At 39.8% G+C, this 19,376-nt stretch overlaps 1 protein-coding gene across 1 annotated transcript in view; it reads left to right on the top strand.

Annotated features, from left to right (window-relative positions):
* LOC103516182 (laminin subunit alpha) overlaps window positions 1-19,072 on the top strand; it is a 69,830-nt gene extending 50,758 nt beyond the window's left edge. Inside the window, exons 46-67 of the mRNA XM_026828653.1 lie at window positions 6,115-6,147; window positions 6,473-6,603; window positions 6,834-6,984; window positions 7,242-7,468; window positions 7,822-8,034; window positions 8,649-8,717; window positions 8,824-9,011; window positions 9,431-9,624; window positions 9,804-9,957; window positions 10,505-10,577; window positions 11,078-11,232; window positions 11,758-11,859; window positions 12,395-12,602; window positions 13,086-13,248; window positions 14,875-15,050; window positions 15,456-15,778; window positions 16,096-16,376; window positions 16,994-17,125; window positions 17,490-17,853; window positions 18,178-18,458; window positions 18,785-18,916; window positions 19,032-19,072. Coding sequence (XP_026684454.1) covers window positions 6,115-6,147; window positions 6,473-6,603; window positions 6,834-6,984; window positions 7,242-7,468; window positions 7,822-8,034; window positions 8,649-8,717; window positions 8,824-9,011; window positions 9,431-9,624; window positions 9,804-9,957; window positions 10,505-10,577; window positions 11,078-11,232; window positions 11,758-11,859; window positions 12,395-12,602; window positions 13,086-13,248; window positions 14,875-15,050; window positions 15,456-15,778; window positions 16,096-16,376; window positions 16,994-17,125; window positions 17,490-17,853; window positions 18,178-18,458; window positions 18,785-18,916; window positions 19,032-19,072 — 3,791 coding nt within the window. The remainder of the gene's footprint in view (window positions 1-6,114; window positions 6,148-6,472; window positions 6,604-6,833; window positions 6,985-7,241; window positions 7,469-7,821; window positions 8,035-8,648; window positions 8,718-8,823; window positions 9,012-9,430; window positions 9,625-9,803; window positions 9,958-10,504; window positions 10,578-11,077; window positions 11,233-11,757; window positions 11,860-12,394; window positions 12,603-13,085; window positions 13,249-14,874; window positions 15,051-15,455; window positions 15,779-16,095; window positions 16,377-16,993; window positions 17,126-17,489; window positions 17,854-18,177; window positions 18,459-18,784; window positions 18,917-19,031) is intronic.
* Window positions 19,073-19,376: the final 304 nt, after the last annotated feature.

Genomic DNA, 19,376 nt, shown 5'->3' on the forward strand with positions numbered 1-19,376 from the left:
AGAGATTTTACGGCCCGAATTGACATGGTTACTACTTTTCGTTTCATACTTACCCCTCCCTCCCATCCACAGTGCTCCGGATATCGAACCAGATCCCGGAGATTGTAAGTCTCTCTGAGAAACTGAAGACGAGACCGGATGATTTGAAGAAACTGGATGAAGGAGTGAAATCAGGACTGGAGGAATTGAAACAGAACATTGTACATGCCAGAGATCTTGCTAACAGGTTTGTGAAACTGTTGGAAATAATGCCTGATAATTGGATTGAATTAAAGAGTTTATTCTCTTGAGGGAATTTTGATAGAGGGAATTGTAAACGCTGACGTCTTATCGTCTCGAAAGCGAAGGGGGAAAATTTCGATAGATGGAACTGTAACTGTTAAGGTCTTACCGTCCCGAAAGCAAAAAGAGAAGAAAGACTGGATATTAGAAAGCCAGCCGTTCCGAGGATGAACTTCATCTGTTTAGGACAGTCCGAGCCGGGCGGAAATCGAACCCGCAACCTATTGCTTACAAGGCAGACGAGACGCTACCCTCCAAACGAACTAGGCTGGTTAATCTATTTTATTTGAATCTGTTCTATTTCTCAGACTCAAGCTGGGTGCAAACTTCATCAGTAGTTCAACTCTACAGCTGAGGAATCCAGATAACATAGAAGACCTGGGTCTGAACACAGTGGCTAGTCTGTATTTCCAAACCAATAAACTCAATGGTTTACTATTCTATCTGGGTAATGAAGTGGGAACTAGTGACCGGGTGCGACGCTCCAATACGGTAAGAAAATATCCAAATTATATAAAATACGGTAAGAAAATATCCAAATCAAATAATGAATTATTTGTGGTAGAGCAGAAAACTTCTTCACAACTTTTGTGGATATCACAGCAGTAACTACTAATTGTATTCTCATTTACTCGTATTATCCATCTCTTTATACTGGAAATATCCAATTCATAATAAAATTGGGAACTCTCAAGTTGAACACGTCAGAGGTGATTCCGGATTCAATTCCCGTCAGAGTCAAGGTTGTGCTTGGATTTTGGAGCTTCATTCTAAAATAGGTACCTAATTCATTATTAGTCTCGTTCATGACACTCATGACTCATGAGCAATTCACCGTGTCCAGCAATTAACGTGTTGATTTTCACTCCCACAGGATGATTTTATGGCGCTGCAAATAGAGAACGGATACCCAATATTAACCTTGGACCTTGGTTCAGGCCCCACGCAGATCACCAGTAATGAACCAGTCGCCAATGATAAGTGGCATCAGGCTATTATTGAAAGGTAAGAAAAGAAAGGGTTGGTCAGGCTCCTCCCTCCTTGGGCGTCCAAGAAAATATAATTCAAATGATATGGTCTCAAATATGCCCATCGGAGGGACAAAAAGTGTCCACCTGAACTTTGAGATTCAATAACTTTAAATAAAAGTCAAATGAACTTTTCGTAAAAAGTAGTCTGTAACAAATATAGTTACTGATAATAAATAAACCCTTGGGCGTCCGAGAATACCACAATTGAAATTGGACACACCTAATCTCTTTCAAGCTTCAAAAGTTTTCACTTGTAAAGCCAGAGTGTCCAGAGATAGACAAGTGGACATTTGGCTCTTTGATACGAGAACTATTGCCTTCTATTCTATTTTATTCCATTCCATGCTATTCTATTCGCAGGACGGGCCAGACAGTACGTCTGAAGATTCTAGAGGACGGGGGTACAGAGCGGGTTAGTGATGCTGTTATCCCAGGCTCTTCCTGTGTACTAGATCTTACTAAGGAACACTCCAAACTATTCCTAGGAGGAGTACCAGGGGAGTTTGAAATTCAGCCGGCAGTACATCATCTATCATTCGTACAGAGCGGGTTAGTGATGCTGTTATCCCAGGCTCTTCCTGTGTACTAGATCTTACTAAGGAACACTCCAAACTATTCCTAGGAGGGGTACCAGGGGAGTTTGAAATTCAGCCGGCAGTACATCATCTATCATTCGAGGGTAAAGTGGAAGATTTCTCACTAGGGGGCGTTCCTGTCGGTCTGTGGAACTTTGTGCAGAGCTCCAACGTCAAACCAGCCCTTGAGAGGTGAGTGATGAACAGCCAAGACTTTCAGAGTCAAAATATGATTTTAAGGGTCGAAGACTTCAAGGGTCAAATTAGGATTTTAAGGGCCAAATTATTCTAAGATCAAATGCTGATTTTAAGTAATGACTCGAGGTTTTCAAGAGTCAAAGTTGTCTCAACGACTCACTAATGCTTTGGAGTACACGAGAAATGCATCCGCTCTACTGGATCTCACCACTAAAGAACTGGAAGAAGTTGGTAAGTACACATATGTATTTTTTGTCCCTGTATTTGTTTGTCTGCGTCTTTATTTAAATAATTCCATCATTTTCTTTTGAAACCGTTCAAAAAATCGGTTTAAAACTGGGGAAAAAGTAATCAGGATATGATTATGTAATGTACATATTATGTATTCCACCCTCAGTTTTAATTTCTTTTCTTACATCAAAGTAGGTATATATTGTTTCAATCATTTTTTGTCCCTGTATTTGTTTGTCTGCGTCTTTATTTAAATAATTCCATCATTTTCTTTTGAAACCGTTCAAAAAATCGGTTTAAATATGATTTGTACATATTCCACCCTCAGTTTAATTTCTTTTCTTACATCAAAGTATATATTGTTTGAATTAACATGTCGTAATTATTATCATTTTCAGCTTCGAAATTCGTTGGTCTGAGAAAGAAGAACAAGCAGCTGGCAGAGAAGTTGGATATAGACAAGGAGTTCATGGAAGGAGCAGAGAAAGAAGTACTAAGTGCAAAACAACATTCCCAGACCCTGCTGGACCAGGTTGGTACCTCTACCCCCTTTCTAGTTTCTAGTAGGTACAAGTACATATTTTATAATTGAATTTGTCTATTAAAATATTAAGGTACCACTAAAGATCCTAGAGGACTTGATGATGCGAGTATTACTATAGACGTGTGCGGAAAGAATCATTTCTACTTGGATAATAGTACGAGTGGTAAGTGTACTCATAAATAAATGTTTGCTTCTCCTTATTTAAATAGTATACCAAGTTAGTAATGTTACTTTTGTATGGGAAAATATGTATTTTATTTATCTCATGATTAATAGGTGGCATCAGCCCCAGACAGTTTGTAGATTTGCATAAGCTTAACCCATCCTTTAGGGCTGTTCGCCCCCTACACCTAAACCTCGGAGTGAGTTTTTAGTGTTTGGAGTTAAGCAAGTCCCAGGCAGTTGCTAAAGCATTGGATTCTCAACTCAGGGAACTGCGGTCTGAATCCCTACAGTGACATGAAATAATCGAGTCAGAGGAACACAATTCCTAAGATTAATTCTGATTTCTTACGCGATAACTGTCAAATAGTTAGTCCGAATGTCCGATTTAGCTTTCAGTAAGGCATTCTTTGGTTCCATGTACAAATGTTAGGAAATGTTTTCGTTATTTCAATAAGTAGTAGAAAACTAGAAAATGTGGTAGGTACCTATTATTTGAGTTAATAGTAGAAAATGTTCTATTGTTTCAGGAGCCGAATCACAAGAGTGTGTGGCTAGATTATATTCTACTCATTCCTGCCAATGAGTTCAATGAGAATATTATCAATGAGTTGCCATACAGTAGAGCCAAGGAGTTTATAGACGTGTGCGGAAAGAATCATTTCTACTTGGACAATAGTACGAGTGGTAAGTGTACTCATAAAATACATAAAATGTTGCTTCTCCCTATCTGAATAGTATACCAAGTTAGTCATGTTACTTTTGTATGGAAAAGTATGTATTGTATTTAATTATCTTTTATCATTAATAGGTGGCATCAGCCCCAGACAGTTTGTAGATTCGTGCTTAACCCGACCTTTAGGGCTGTTCGTACCTACACCTAAGCCTCGGACTGAGCTTTTTGTGCGAGTCAAACTGGCCCCAGACAGTTGCTAAAGCATTGGATTCTCAACTCAGGGAACTGCGGTTTGAATCCCTACAGTGACGTGAAATAATCGAGTCAGAGGAACACAATTCCTAAGATTAATTTAAATCAAAGTAGATCTCGTTAGTTATTATTTCCTAATACTTTATCTTTGCCTCTCCAGAGTTCTGCAAGAAGGCAACATTCTCAATGACCATCTCATTTCTACATGAAGCTCTCCTACTCATTGTCCTCACAAAGCTGAATAAACCTTAAAATCATAGTGACTTTGCTACCAAACACTGTGCCGGAAATTGAACTTGAATTCTCCAGAACACATCCCTAGTGTACTATAGGCCATAGACACCACTATACTTACCTTACTCCTTACTCTACTCTATGTCTTGTATTGCAGGAGATTACTGTAATACTCAGTGTCTTGTGTTGCAGGAGATTACTGTAATACTCTGTGTCTCGTATTGCAGGAGATTACTGTAATACTCTGTGTCTTGTATTGCAGGAGATTACTGTAATACTTAAAACTTTTACCATAAAAACTAGATAGTCACTCAGTCAATGAGCCACTTCAAGTCTCCTAATGTTTCAAAACCCAGTGAAAATATGTTCTTTGTGTGTCAAAAATTGATTTTATGTTATTATGTTCAATTTTCCCTTCTAGAAATGCTCAAGTGAGTAGTAAGATCACAGCCCTCACTGATTTGACCAAGGATGCTAATGATTCACTCACTAATGCTTTGGAGTACACGAGAAATGCATCCGCTCTACTGGATCTCACCACTAAAGAACTGGAAGAAGTTGGTAAGTACACATATGTATTTTTTGTCCCTGTATTTGTTTGTCTCCGTCTTTATTTAAATAATTCCATCATTTTTTTCTTTTTGCTCCGTTCAAGAAATCGGTTTAAAACTGGGGAAAAAGTCATCAGGATATGATTATGTAGTGTACATATTCCACCCTCAGTTTTAATTTCTTTTCTTATATCAATATATATATTGTTTCAATTAACATGTCGTAATTATTATCATTTTCAGCTTCGAAATTCGTTGGTCTGAGAAAGAAGAACAAGCAGTTGGCAGAGAAGTTGGATATAGACAAGGAGTTCATGGAGGGAGCAGAGAAAGAAGTGCAAAGTGCAAAGCAACATTCCCAGACCCTGCTGGACCAGGTTGGTACCTCCAACCTAATCGGAATAGAATAAATAATTGAATACCGTGTGCAATCAATAAAGCAGGACTTTATTTTAAACACTTTTGTTTACTTTTATATGTATGAGCCAGCCTAGTTAGCTTTTAGAATAGCGCGTCTGACTTGTGAGCCAGTCGCGGGTTCCATTCCTGCCCGCGTGGGTTTTGTCCTATCTCGGAACGGCAGGCTTTATACTATCCTGTCTTCCTTCTCTCTACGCTTTCGGGACGATAAGACCTCAGCAGTCATAGTTTCCTCTATCAAACCTCTTTAAAAAACTCTTATAATATGTAATTGGTTTTGTTTCTTCACAGGCAAGGGATTTGGACGCTGTACTCAATGGGACCCGATCTGTCAGTCAGAATGCTCTCAATGCCGCCAATGCCTACAAAAATTACTTGTAAGGAGAATGTGGTGGGAGAGAAGTGTGAGAGTTGTGCCTTGGAACATTACGGATTCTCTTCCTGCCAGGTAAGGGAATATGAAAAGTAGAATTTAAACGGGGCATAATTGGTTAACAAAATAACTCCCAGGTCTCAAAGTGGACTAAAATTTTTGAAGATCTTGGCGCGAGTAAACGGGGCATAATTGGTTAACAAAATAACTCCCAGGTCTCAAAGTGGACTAAAATTTTTGAAGATCTTGGCGCGAGACCTATTTTTGGTAAAGAAAACCGCTGTCATAACATGTCCAAATATCCGTCCCGGAACTCTCCAATGGACAAGTTTTCCAATCCTTTCTTTGACTAATCCATTCATTATCTGACATCATGTTCTCAGGGATGTCAACGTTACAACAAGCTGAGGAGGAAGCAAGGTCTGCTAAGGCATCCAGCGAGGATGCTTTGGAAGTGGTGAGTAATCTATGAAAAACTCAAATATGAACCCTACACAATTGACCCCTTTGAACCTCTGGACCCAAAGGAGGTAGCAGAAGTCCTGTGTCTACCCATCGAAGTGACAGAAGATGGATACAACTGACACGGAAATGCCGTCAGCTTGAAGAATTGCGTCAGTAAGTGAGATTTTGTACCGTACACAGTGTTTGTTAGAGGGATACGCAAGGAGCGATGTTTGCTCCGAATTTTGTCTCCACGCATTTATTAGCCTGACCGCACCATTTAATTTGTCTGTCAGCTTGAAGAATTGCGTCAGTAAGTGAGATTTTGTACCGTACACAGTGTTTGTTAGAGGGATACGCAAGGAGCGATTTTTGCTCCAAATTTCGTCTCCACGCATTTATTAGCCTGACCGCACCATTTAATTTGTCTAAGGTCGCGCGATCTGTTCGGAATGGCATCTTAACTTTGTTTCATTATCTCTCTCATCTTGTATTCCAGGCTGTGCTTGCAGTACGTGTGGTACGGAAGAGTGTGATCATACCAATGGAACCTGTACTTGTAAGGAGAATGTGGTGGGAGAGAAGTGTGAGAGTTGTGCCTTGGAACATTACGGATTCTCTTCCTGCCAGGTAAGGGAATATAAAAAGTAGAATTTAAACGGGGCATAATTGGTTAACAAAATAACTCCCAGGTCTCAAAGTGGACTGAAATTTTTGAAGATCTTGGCGCGACACCTATTTTTGGTAAAGAAAACCCCTGTCATAACATGTCCAAATATCCGTCCCGGAACTCTCCAATGGACAAGTTTTCCAATCCTTTCTTTGACTAATCCATTCATTATCTCACATCATGTTCTCAGGGATGTCAACGCTGTGATTGTCAGCTAGCATCAGAGAGTCTACAATGTGATGATACGTCAGGACAATGTAGATGTAAGCCAGGAGTCACGGGAAGAACTTGCAACAAGTGTATGCCTGGCTTCTGGAACTATACGGCTGATGGTTGTGTGTGTAAGTTATCTGGAAATTCTAATTGACTAGGCAATAATACATACATGTATACAATATTTTGCGTAGTAAAGTAAAGGACTTCTTTACAATTTTAAAATGCCGTATATGTATAGGTATATAGGTAAGTATTGTCATTCATCAGGTGGTTACTATTCACATCCCAAATTGACGAAAATCTGACCACAGCTCACAGGTCTAATTCTACTCTAACAAAATATATTTCATATCATTCTGACTTCTCTGTTCTTGTTTTCCAGCATGTGGTTGTAACACCGGTTTCAGTGTAGGTGTAGGCTGTAACGCTCTGACTGGACAGTGTGAATGTCTGCCTGGTGTCATAGGAGAGAAGTGTGACCATTGTCCTCATCGCTGGGTCTTAGTACCAGGCGAGGGATGTTTTGGTTGTGATAGTTGTCTGGATGGTCTTCTGGATACTACTGATGCCATGCGAAACCAACTGGCACCTGTCATAGAGGAGTTTAAGGTAAGAAATTTAACTTATTTTTAACTTATTTCTTCTTTAACTTGTTTTATGCCTAATCATACCACAGAGCTTGTTCATTGGCTTCGTCGCGTGATTTTTTTACATTGGGAAAATATATGATCTGTAATGTTTTTTTTTTTTTTTTTTTGAAATAAATAGGTACATCACGAGACACAGAGAGTTTTCATTTAGTCCAGAGTTGAAGAAATAACTGGCCTCTTCGTAAATCAAGATGAGTGAAAACAAACAAAGAAACAAACAAACTGAATGCAAAATCGTCGACTTAAAACTTAGAAGCTTAGAACTCACTTGGTGTGTTCAATATCATTCTCGTTTGTTCCATTATCTCCCAGACGGTTGCCGTCAGCTATTTCACCACACAACGACTTCACCATATCAACGAGACCGTGGATCAACTCAGTCCCAATGTATCTCTAGTGGGACAGAATGGAGTGGATCTGGATCCCCTGGTATCGAACCTGGAGTCTCTCGAACAGGAAGCTCGCATCTTGAACCGCAAGGTAGGTATACTATTATTTATTACCACTTTACTATTTATTTTCAGGGTCATTTCAAGTTCATTTTACTAAAACTTGGCTTGGCGCGCTGCCGTGAGCTCAGATTTCTTTCGATTTCTGTTCCTTACGCAGTGTGGCCTGCTGAACACATCAAAGGTATTTCAGGCTGAAATTTTCAGCGAAGTCTTCCCCAGGGACAAGAACATCTGGCTTATGGTACAGTACACACATAGCTTTAGAGTAGAAAAGTATTTTGCAATGTATTAAAGGCTACCAAAGATATTAGCTCATCCTTCGATCCTGAAAGATCAAAGTTCTGAGTATTGCGTTCAACTCCGATTAGTAAGCTCTAGGACCAAAATAGAAACTCAAATATGAACCCTACACAATTGACCCCTTTGAACCTCTGGACCCAAAGGAGGTAGCAGAAGTCCTGTGTCTACCCATCGAAGAGACAGAAGATGGATACTACTGACAGGGAGCGGAGTCGCTACAACAACAACCTCGATTATTTCAACTTCTATTATTTCAACACCAATTTTTCTTCCACTATCCAGGTACTTTTTTTACTACTTTTACTATCCTCTGCTTCACTCTTTCCGATAAGTGTTTCACTTTACCGATACTTGTTTCACGTTAACCCTGCTCTATTTCATTTGCAGAGCAAAGGTTTAGACGAGAGAATAGCAGAGTCTAGGTCCCGGAACACCAATTTTTCTTCCACTATCCAGGTACTTTTTTTACTACTTTTACTATCCTCTGCTTCACTCTTTCCGATAAGTGTTTCACTTTTACCGATACTTGTTTCAAGTTTACCCTGCTCTATTTCATTTGCAGAGCAAAGGTTTAGACGAGAGAATAGCAGAGTCTAGGTCCCGTTCAGATGGTCTCCTGGAGAATGCTCGCACCTCATTGGATGATGCAGAGACACTAGCAGGACCTGAACTGAGTGCTACTAAAGCTAGAGTAACCAATGTGATAGCAGCCAATCAGGACTCAGCTAGAGGACTTGATGATATGTACAAGTAAGATGATTTGTCATGAATTTTTCTAGTTTCTAGTCTTCTTCTTCCTCACCTTTTCCCGTGCTCACTCTGGGTCGGCGTTTTTCGTCAGCCTCTTAATGAGCCATGGGGTGATTGTTTTGGGCTGACTTTTGGTTTTGGCTACAAAATTTTTACGAATGGACGCCCTTCACAATGCTATTTCTTTAGAAAGGGAGATTTCAGGCTGGTATCCCCTCTGTCTAAAGTCCCCCAGCCAGACTAAGCTTTTCTAATCCCTGCTTAAAGTCCCCCAGCCAGACCTACTTTCTAGTTTCTAGTAGGTACAAGTACATATTTTATAATTGAATTTGTCTATTAAAATATTAAGGTACCACTAAAGATCCTAGAGGATTTGATGATGCGAGTATTACCATAATACCACTGTAATCTGTTCCCAGGGCTATGGAAGTTCTTTCTGTGAGAAAGAAAGTACCGGAGAGCCAGGCAGAGAAATCAGAAGAAGGAGCAAAGGATACGATATCAAGTATAGATGATATTGTCAAAGCTTTACCGGAGAAAACAGAGGCTGCCAGGAACCTCAGCAGAAATCTAGCTATGACTAAGAAAGACAGAGATTTAGCCAATGATGAAGGTAACAGAATCAAAAGAGGGTTTTATATCTTTTTTACAATGTATTTTAATATTTGTAGAGAGATTTTTACAATGCACTAAAGTACATATAATACATACCTAACCTACAGAGATTTTACGGCCCGAATTGACATGGTTACTACTTTTCGTTTCATACTTACCCCTCCCTCCCATCCACAGTGCTCCGGATATCGAACCAGATCCCGGAGATTGTAAGTCTCTCTGAGAAACTGAAGACGAGACCGGATGATTTGAAGAAACTGGATGAAGGAGTGAAATCAGGACTGGAGGAATTGAAACAGAACATTGTACATGCCAGAGATCTTGCTAACAGGTTTGTGAAACTGTTGGAAATAATGCCTGATAATTGGATTGAATTAAAGAGTTTATTCTCTTGAGGGAATTTTGATAGAGGGAATTGTAAACGCTGACGTCTTATCGTCTCGATAGCGAAGGGGGAAAATTTCGATAGATGGAACTGTAACTGTGAAGGTCTTACCGTCCCGAAAGCAAAAAGAGAAGGAAGACTGGATATTAGAAAACCTGATAATTGGATTGAATTAAAGAGTTTATTCTCTTGAGGGAATTTTGATAGAGGGAATTGTAAACGCTGACGTCTTATCGTCTCGAAAGCGAAGGGGGAAAATTTCGATAGATGGAACTGTAACTGTTAAGGTCTTACCGTCCCGAAAGCAAAAAGAGAAGAAAGACTGGATATTAGAAAGCCAGCCGTTCCGAGGATGAACTTCATCTGTTTAGGACAGTCCGAGCCGGGCGGAAATCGAACCCGCAACCTATTGCTTACAAGGCAGACGAGACGCTACCCTCCAAACGAACTAGGCTGGTTAATCTATTTTATTTGAATCTGTTCTATTCCTCAGACTCAAGCTGGGTGCAAACTTCATCAGTAGTTCAACTCTACAGCTGAGGAATCCAGATAACATAGAAGAGAAATGAAGGTTTGAAGGGGTGATTGTAGAAAATGAAAGAGGCATAGTCCAAAAGTTGAAGGAGGGGATATAGCTAAAAATTAAAGCTGAATACCCAAGTACAAAAATTGGATTTGTGGAACACAGAAAATGAATTTAGGGTTGGGGATGTAATACTAATCTACAATTCTGCATACAGTACCTGCAAGTTAATTTTATTTCGATATATCACTTATTAGTTATTAGGAATTTCGATAACATTTTGCAAGACCCTACCATTCCTATTCGTACTCACTGTTGCTATCGTGTTTTTAATTACAGGAGGCATCCATACCGGTCCATAACAGAAAATGAATTTAGGGTTGGGGATGTAATACTAATCTACAATTCTGCATACAGTACCTGCAAGTTAATTTTATTTCGATATATCACTGTCTTATTAGTTATTAGGAATTTCGATAACATTTTGCAAGACCCTACCATTGCTATTCGTACTCACTGTTGCTATCGTGTTTTTAATTACAGGAGGCGTCCATTCCGGTCCATAACACATCCAATGAACTGAACGGTCTCAGAGACAGAATCCAAGTGTTCAAGGAGAGAATAGAAGATGCCAACAATAAAACCAAGGAGATAGATGAGAGAATCAAAGAAACAGAAGAATTGACTGCGAAGAACAAGTGAGTTGATAATGATTTCGTGTCCAGGAAGACAGGAGGTAGCTTTCAAAAACTTGAAAAGTCTCGAGAATAAAAAATGATAGGGCCAATAATGAAGCATAGTCATATGTAAAACTACACTTTAGGAAGCTACTAATATGCCAACAATAAAACCAAGGAGATAGATGAGAGAATCAAAGAAACAGAAGAATTGACTGCGAAGAACAAGTGAGTTGATAATGATTTTGTGTCCAGGAAGACAGGAGGTAGCGTTCAAAAACTTGAAAAGTCTCGAGAACGAAAAATGATAGGTCCAAAAATGAAGCATATTCATATGTAAAACTACACTTTAGGAAGCTACTAAGTGTCCTAGCTTCATAGCTTAATCGAGAAAAAAGGTAGTAAAGTTTTTAGAAGGCCTCGGGTCAGATCTGATCCAAAACTTTTACCATAAAAACTAGATAGTCACTCAGTCAATGAGCCACTTCAAGTCTCCTAATGTTTCAAAACCCAGTGAAAATATGTTGTGTGTCAAAAATTGATTTCTCTATCATTCGAGGGTAAAGTGGAAGATTTCTCACTAGGGGGCGTTCCTGTCGGTCTGTGGAACTTTGTGCAGAGCTCCAACGTCAAACCAGCCCTTGAGAGGTGAGTGACGAACGGCCAAGACTTTCAGAGTCAAAATATGATTTTAAGGGTCGAAGACTTCAAAGATGAAATTGTGATTTTAAAGGCCAAAGTCTTCAAGGATGAAATTATGATTTTAAAGGCCAAAGTCTTCAAGGATCCAATTATGATTTTAGGAGACAAAGACTCCAAGGGTCAAATTATGATTTTGAGGGCCAAATTATTCTAAGATCAAATGCTGATTTTAAGTAATGACTCGAGGTTTTAAGGGTCGAAGACTTCAAGGGTCAAATTAGGATTTTAATCGCCAAAGTCTTCAAGGATCCAATTATGATTAAGGGCCAAAGTCTTCAAAGATGAAATTGTGATTTTAAAGGCCAAAGTCTTCAAGGATCCAATTATGATTTTAAGAGACAAAGACTCCAAGGGTCAAATTATGATTTTGAGGGCCAAATTATTCCAAGATCAAATGCTGATTTTAAGTAATGACTCGAGTTTTTCAAGAGTCAAAGTTGTCTCAACGTTGATATAATCATATTGTTCCTCCCTCCTACAGAGATGGTCTACCCACCCCTCAGTCTACTGGCTACAGTTTCAACCAAGACGGCTATGTAGTACTCAATGGTACCGACTATGAATTCAAGCGACAATCCACAGTGATCCTCTCATTCAAAACCAAAGCTAAGGATGGTCTCCTATTCTTAGCGCATGGCAAGGAGTCCTTCCTCTCTATTGAAATGAAAGGAGGATATGTTGTCTATCAGGTAATGAAACTCTGTCTAATGTCTAATCAAATGAAGAGACTGTATGAAGTACTAAACGGAAAGTACACCATTTGGAAAAACGTTTGGGCGACATTGTCTAATGTCTCAACAAAGGACGAGACCTTGTGTAAAGTATAAATGGGAAGAGTCAAATGTACACCATCAAACAATTGGCGAAAACGCTTGGGCCAGACTAGTTAGCTTAGAGGGTAGACCGTCTATCTTGTAAGCGTTAGGCCGCGGGTACCTACGATTTCCACCCGGAGTAGATTTTAATCTAAAGAGTCAACCGAAATCTTATACACTCAAACTTAATTATTATACACTCAAACCATATTTCGGTACCTACCTAATTAGCATGTAACACAGTATTCAATGCAAATGACTTTCTGCGTTTAATTTTGAAATAAAATGTAATGTGTACTTACGTTTCTCTTGTTCATATGTCAATAAACTCATCGTTCTTCCTATATCATGTTTCAGTTCAACCTAGGAGCAGGTGCAGTTAGCATCATCAGTGCAAGCACTTACAATGACAACACTTGGCATTCCGTAGAGGCAGGACGTCTAGGCAAGATGGGAATACTCAAAATTGATAGGGAGGTTGTAGAGGAAAGTACTGCTCCTGGTGATGCTACAGATCTTGAGCCTCTACCCCAATCGGAATAGAATAAATAATTAAATACCGTGTGCAATCAATAAAGTAGGACTTTATTTTAAACACTTTTGTTTACTTTTATATGAGCCAGCCTAGTTAGCTTTTAGAGTAGCGCGTCTGACTTGTGAGCCAGTCGCGGGTTCAATTCCTGCCTGCGTGGGTTTTGTTCTATCTCGGAACGGCTGGCTTTCTACTATCCTGTCTTCCTTCTCTCTACGCTTTCGGGGCGATAAGACCTCAGCAGCCATAGTTCCCTCTATCAAACCTCTTTAAAAAAACTCTTATAATATGTACCTAATTGGTTTTGTTTCTTCACAGGCAAGGGATTTAGACGCGGTACTCAATGGGACCCGATCTGTCAGTCAGAATGCTCTCAATGCAGCCAATGCCTACAAAAACTACGTGAATAGGACTTTGAATAATTCCCAGAAGGGACAAAGGAATTCTCTTGGATAGTGACAATGGTGTCCCAGAAAAGATGAAAGAATGATTAATTTAGGAACAAACTACAACAAGCTGAGGAGGAAGCAAGGTCTGCTAAGGCATCCAGCGAGGATGCTTTGGAAGTGGTGAGTAATATATGAAAAACTCAAATTTGAACCCTACACAATTGACCTCTTTGAACCTCTGGACCCAAAGGAGGTAGCAGAAGTCCTGTGTCTAGTTGTCTACCCATCGAAGAGACAGAAGATGGATACTACTGACAGGAAGCGGAGTCGCTACAATTACGTGAATAGGACTTTGAATAATTCCCAGAAGGGACAAAGGAATTCTCTTGGATAGTGACAATGGTGTCCCAGAAAAGATGAAAGAAGGATTAATTTAGGAACAAACTAAGTACAACATACTCCTACTTACGCTGTAGTGGTAATGGTGAAATAGTTAACGCCGTTAACGGATCACGTCATGAAGACATTGATGACACTTTCGAAACTTTCCGATATTACCTATGTAAAATAAAACACTTGAAAAATTGAAATGTTTTATTCGAGAAAGAAGAAAATTGAGTTTTAAAGAAGGAAAACAGATTTAAAGTTCTTCATTTTCTCATAAGCAAGTATTGGATAATGGAAGAGGAAAGGATTTTAGAAAAACTCGTTTATATTTGTGAATAATATGGAGATATCAACTTTTTTCTTAACGCCGTTAACGGATCACGTCATGAAGACATTGATGACACTTTCGAAACTTTCCGATATTACCTATGTAAAATAAAACACTTGAATAAATCGAAATGTATTATTCGAGAAAGAAGAAAATTGAGTTTTAAAGAAGGAAAACAGATTTATGTTCTTGATTTTCTCATAAGCAAGTAATGGATAATGGAAGAGGAAAGGATTTTAGAAAAACTCGTTTATATTTGTGAATAATATGGAGATATCAACTTTTTTTCTTCTCTTTTACACATTACCTACAAAAGATTTGCAATAATATGATGCATCAGGAAAGCCATTTTGAATATAGGTACCTTTTTTCTCCTGCCCGAATAGGACTGCCCGACCAGATTTTACACAAAAAGGGCTTCAAGGAAAACGTCCAAGTAAGGCTATTTCCTCCCTTGTTGGATAAAACCCTTCACTAACTCTATTCTACTTTTCTCTTGTTTCATCTTATAGATCTCAGATAAGTTATATGTCGGTGGATATCCTGGCAAACACAACTTACCCTCTGTAACCAGTCCTCCATTTGATGGATGTATAGATTATCTGAGACTAGGGGAAGGAAGTACTGTTGTGAATCTACACCTCAATCTGGACTCGTTTGGAGTTATACCTGGCTGTCAGGATAAGGTAAGTGTACTGTTTGACTGATAATAAGACAATCCAACTCACCCTAACCCACGGCTCTGTGGATCCAACCATAGGTGAGATTCGTGAGGACATTAATTTTTTATAGTAAATTTAAGAGTACATATTACGAACCCTGGCAAAAAATCACCAGCAAGCTAGGTTGATTCTATTGTCTAATTTCTGTTCATACTGTTTATAACCCTTTAGCCAGTCTTAATAGTGTCTTTAACTCCATCCTGTTTCCTCTAACTCCATCCCCACTAACATCTCTCCTATCTGTCTCTCTCTCTAATTTCTGTTCATACTGTTTATAACCCTTTAGCCAGTCTTAATAGTGTCTTTAACTCCATCCTCTTTCCTCTAACTCCATCTTTTAACATCTCTCTTATCTGTCTCTCTTATCAGGTGAGCAGCATCATCTCATTCAGTGACGGTAGTGATGGCAGTAGTTACGCCCGATGGCCCAACGTTACGGTTACCGATAACGAAATGCATCTCATCTTGCGATTCAAATCACCGCATCCGAACGGACTCGTAGCGTATGCGGAAGATGGGAACGCTATATTCACACTGTGGTTGAGCGGAGGAGAGCTTGTGTTACGCAGTGGTGGTCAGGAGGTCGCTACAGGAGCGACCAGCAAGTATGATGATGGGGAGTGGCATACCGTGCTCGCTATACACAACAGCAGTGCACTAGTACTCATTGTGGACGATAGAGATCAGTTCAAGTGAGTAAACTGAAATGTTATCTTAAGTTCTTGTCTTCAAGATATCCATTTCTAGCTAAGTACATATGTACGTAGAACAAGTGGGGTTGCAAGATTCTGCAGGAAAGTTGAGTATTATAGGGAATCTACCCACATATTTATATAACCTCATATTTCATATTTTCGAGGATCAGAATTGGTCGAATATTTTCAAAAGTCACAACTCGTCCAGTCAGATATTAAACCGAATTAGAAGTTGAGGGGAAATGATGGAATTTTCCAATTGCTTTGAATCAAAGGGAATACAACTAATGCCCTCCCTTCTCTTTTCTCCACAGATCCGGCTCTCCACCCAATCCCATCCGGTTTCTATCCGGTAATCTCTACCTGGGTGGCGTATCATCTATCATAGACTCCGCCGCATCTACCAATCAATTCCTCGGCTGTATAGGAGATGCCACACTCAATGGAGTGGTCATTAACTTTGCTGAGCTGACGGATGCTCCACATACAATACTAGGGAGATGTGTAGTGCCTAGTGCTGCCCCTAGCGGTAGTCGACCGCGACCATCCAAGATACCGCCGCTACCTATCAAGGAAGATGATGACCAGGACAAGGGTGAGTGAACGAATCAAGCTCCAAGTTTTAACTCAACGGTTTTGCATTTCCCGAGATTGTTTGTAATTTCGTTTCTTTGTTTCACCGCTTTGTCTCTTGAGCACTCTGTCCGATTTTGATCGCGACCATCCAAGATACCGCCGCTACCTATCAAGGAAGATGATGACCAGGACAAGGGTGAGTGAACGAATCAAGCTCCAAGTTTTAATTCGACGGTTTTGCATTTCCCGAGATTGTTTGTAATTTCGTTTCTTTGTTTCACCGCTTTGTCTCTTGAGCACACTGTCCGATTTTGACGAAATTTCTTATTCTTCGCCTTTTCCCGCGTACAGATGGGGTCGGCGTTTTTCGTTAGCCTCTCATTCAGCCTGACTTCAACCTGGTAATTGAGCTCAACGTTTTCCATTTTCTACATGGCAAACGAGGATCAATTCTTCAAGGAAAACGTCCAAGACAATCCAACTTGTTTTTAAACCTTCCCAGCCTGACTTCAACCTGGTAATTGAGCTCAACGTTTTCCATTTTCTACATGGCAAACGGGGATTAATTCTTCAAGGAAAACGTCCAAGACAATCCAACTTGTTTTCAAACCTTCTTCACTGTGTTTTTGTTTTCAGAAACCTCTTCTCAGCCGACCACATCTACTGAAGTTACTACCACCCCCTCTCCTACTCCTGTAGGTAAATGTGTTCTACCATTATATCCAGCAGCGGATCCTGATGTTACACCTAACAGTGGATTCAGATTTGGTATGTCACCTAATACTTTTCAAGTATGTTACTTATAGCCTTGGTGTTACGAACATTGTGTTCTTCTTTGATGAATCTTCACAAAGTCAGGTCAGAATCTATCAGTACATACGAGTATGTATAATGAAAAACTCCTAATGCTCAGTATGCTCAGTACCCAATTGATCAATCATACAATGAGTAGATTCCCAAATTCTAGTTGAAAAAATATTTAAATCCTGTCGTTCTTCTTGGGGCAGCAGCTTTGACTTTAGCCGATTGGCAAAACTGTCTTTAGTCCTGTAGGCAATCGCGAGTCTACTTTCAGTTAAACTTTACCTTACCAGATGAAGTGTGATGATTATGTCCTATTATTTGATTGCAGGAACATCCAAGTCAAGCAGAATAGAATATCCCACCATCACCGGTAGATTCAAGAACAAGTTTGACTTCTCCATTGATATCAAGACTACATCAGAACAAGATGGTATTATATTCTACGTAGCTGATGTCAAACATATTGACTATGTCGCTCTTTATGTCAAGGATGGTCTCGTAGCGTATGCGGAAGATGGGAACGCTATATTCACACTGTGGTTGAGCGGAGGAGAGCTTGTGTTACGCAGTGGTGGTCAGGAGGTCGCTACAGGAGCGACCAGCAAGTATGATGATGGGGAGTGGCATACCGTGCTCGCTATACACAACAGCAGTGCACTAGTACTCATTGTGGACGATAGAGATCAGTTCAAGTGAGTAAACTGAAATGTTATCTTAAGTTCTTGTCTTCAAGATATCCATTTCTAGCTAAGTACATATGTACGTAGAACAAGTGGGGTTGCAAGATTCTGCAGGAAAGTTGAGTATTATAGGGAATCTACCCACATATTTATATAACCTCATATTTCATATTTTAGACTTTAGAGGATCAGAATTGGTCGAATTTTTTCAAAAGTCAAAACTCGTCCAGTCAGATGTTAAACCGAATTAGAAGTTGAAGGGAAATGATGGAATTTTCCAATTGCTTTGAATCAAAGGGAATACAACTAATGCCCTCCCTTCTCTTTTCTCCACAGATCCGGCTCTCCACCCAATCCCATCCGGTTTCTATCCGGTAATCTCTACCTGGGTGGCGTATCATCTATCATAGACTCCGCCGCATCTACCAATCAATTCCTCGGCTGTATAGGAGATGCCACACTCAATGGAGTGGTCATTAACTTTGCTGAGCTGACGGATGCTCCACATACAATACTAGGGAGATGTGTAGTGCCTAGTGCTGCCCCTAGCGGTAGTCGACCGCGACCATCCAAGATACCGCCGCTACCTATCAAGGAAGATGATGACCAGGACAAGGGTGAGTGAACGAATCAAGCTCCAAGTTTTAACTCAACGGTTTTGCATTTCCCGAGATTGTTTGTAATTTCGTTTCTTTGTTTCACCGCTTTGTCTCTTGAGCACTCTGTCCGATTTTGATGAAATTTCTTATTCTTCGCCTTTTCCCGCGTACAGATGGGGTCGGCGTTTTTCGTTAGCCTCTCATTCAGCCTGACTTCAACCTGGTAATTGAGCTCAACGTTTTCCATTTTCTACATGGCAAACGGGGATTAATTCTTCAAGGAAAACGTCCAATTCAATCCAACTTGTTTTTAAACCTTCTTCACTGTGTGTTTTTGTTTTCAGAAACCTCTTCTCAGCCGACCACATCTACTGAAGTTACTACCACCCCCTCTCCTACTCCTGTAGGTAAATGTGTTCTACCATTATATCCAGCAGCGGATCCTGATGTTACACCCAACAGTGGATTCAGATTTGGTAAGTCACCTAATACTTTTCATGTACCTACCTATGTTACTTATAGCCTTGGTGTAACGAACATTGATACATACGCGTATGAAGAGTATAAACTACTTGTGTTCTTCTTTTCAAGATGAATCTTCACAAAGTCACCCTTGGTGTAACGAACATTGATACATACGCGTATGAAGAGTATAAACTACTTGTGTTCTTCTTTTCAAGATGAATCTTCACAAAGTCAGGTCAGAATCTATCAGTACATACGAGTATGTACATATATAATGAAAAACTCCTAATGCTCAGTATGCTCAGTACCCAATTGATCAATCATACGATGAGTAGATTCCCAAATTCTAGTTGAAAAAACATTTAAATCCTGTCGTTCTTCTTGGGGCAGCGTATACGGAATCGCAACTTTAACCTTGTTTTAGGAGCATTTGTATCCTTCATGGCTTGGTTCAAAGTAGGTAAAATAAGT

The sequence above is a fragment of the Diaphorina citri genome, unplaced genomic scaffold (assembly GCF_000475195.1).
Source record: "Diaphorina citri unplaced genomic scaffold, Diaci psyllid genome assembly version 1.1 scaffold1501, whole genome shotgun sequence".
NCBI lineage: Eukaryota > Metazoa > Arthropoda > Insecta > Hemiptera > Psyllidae > Diaphorina > Diaphorina citri.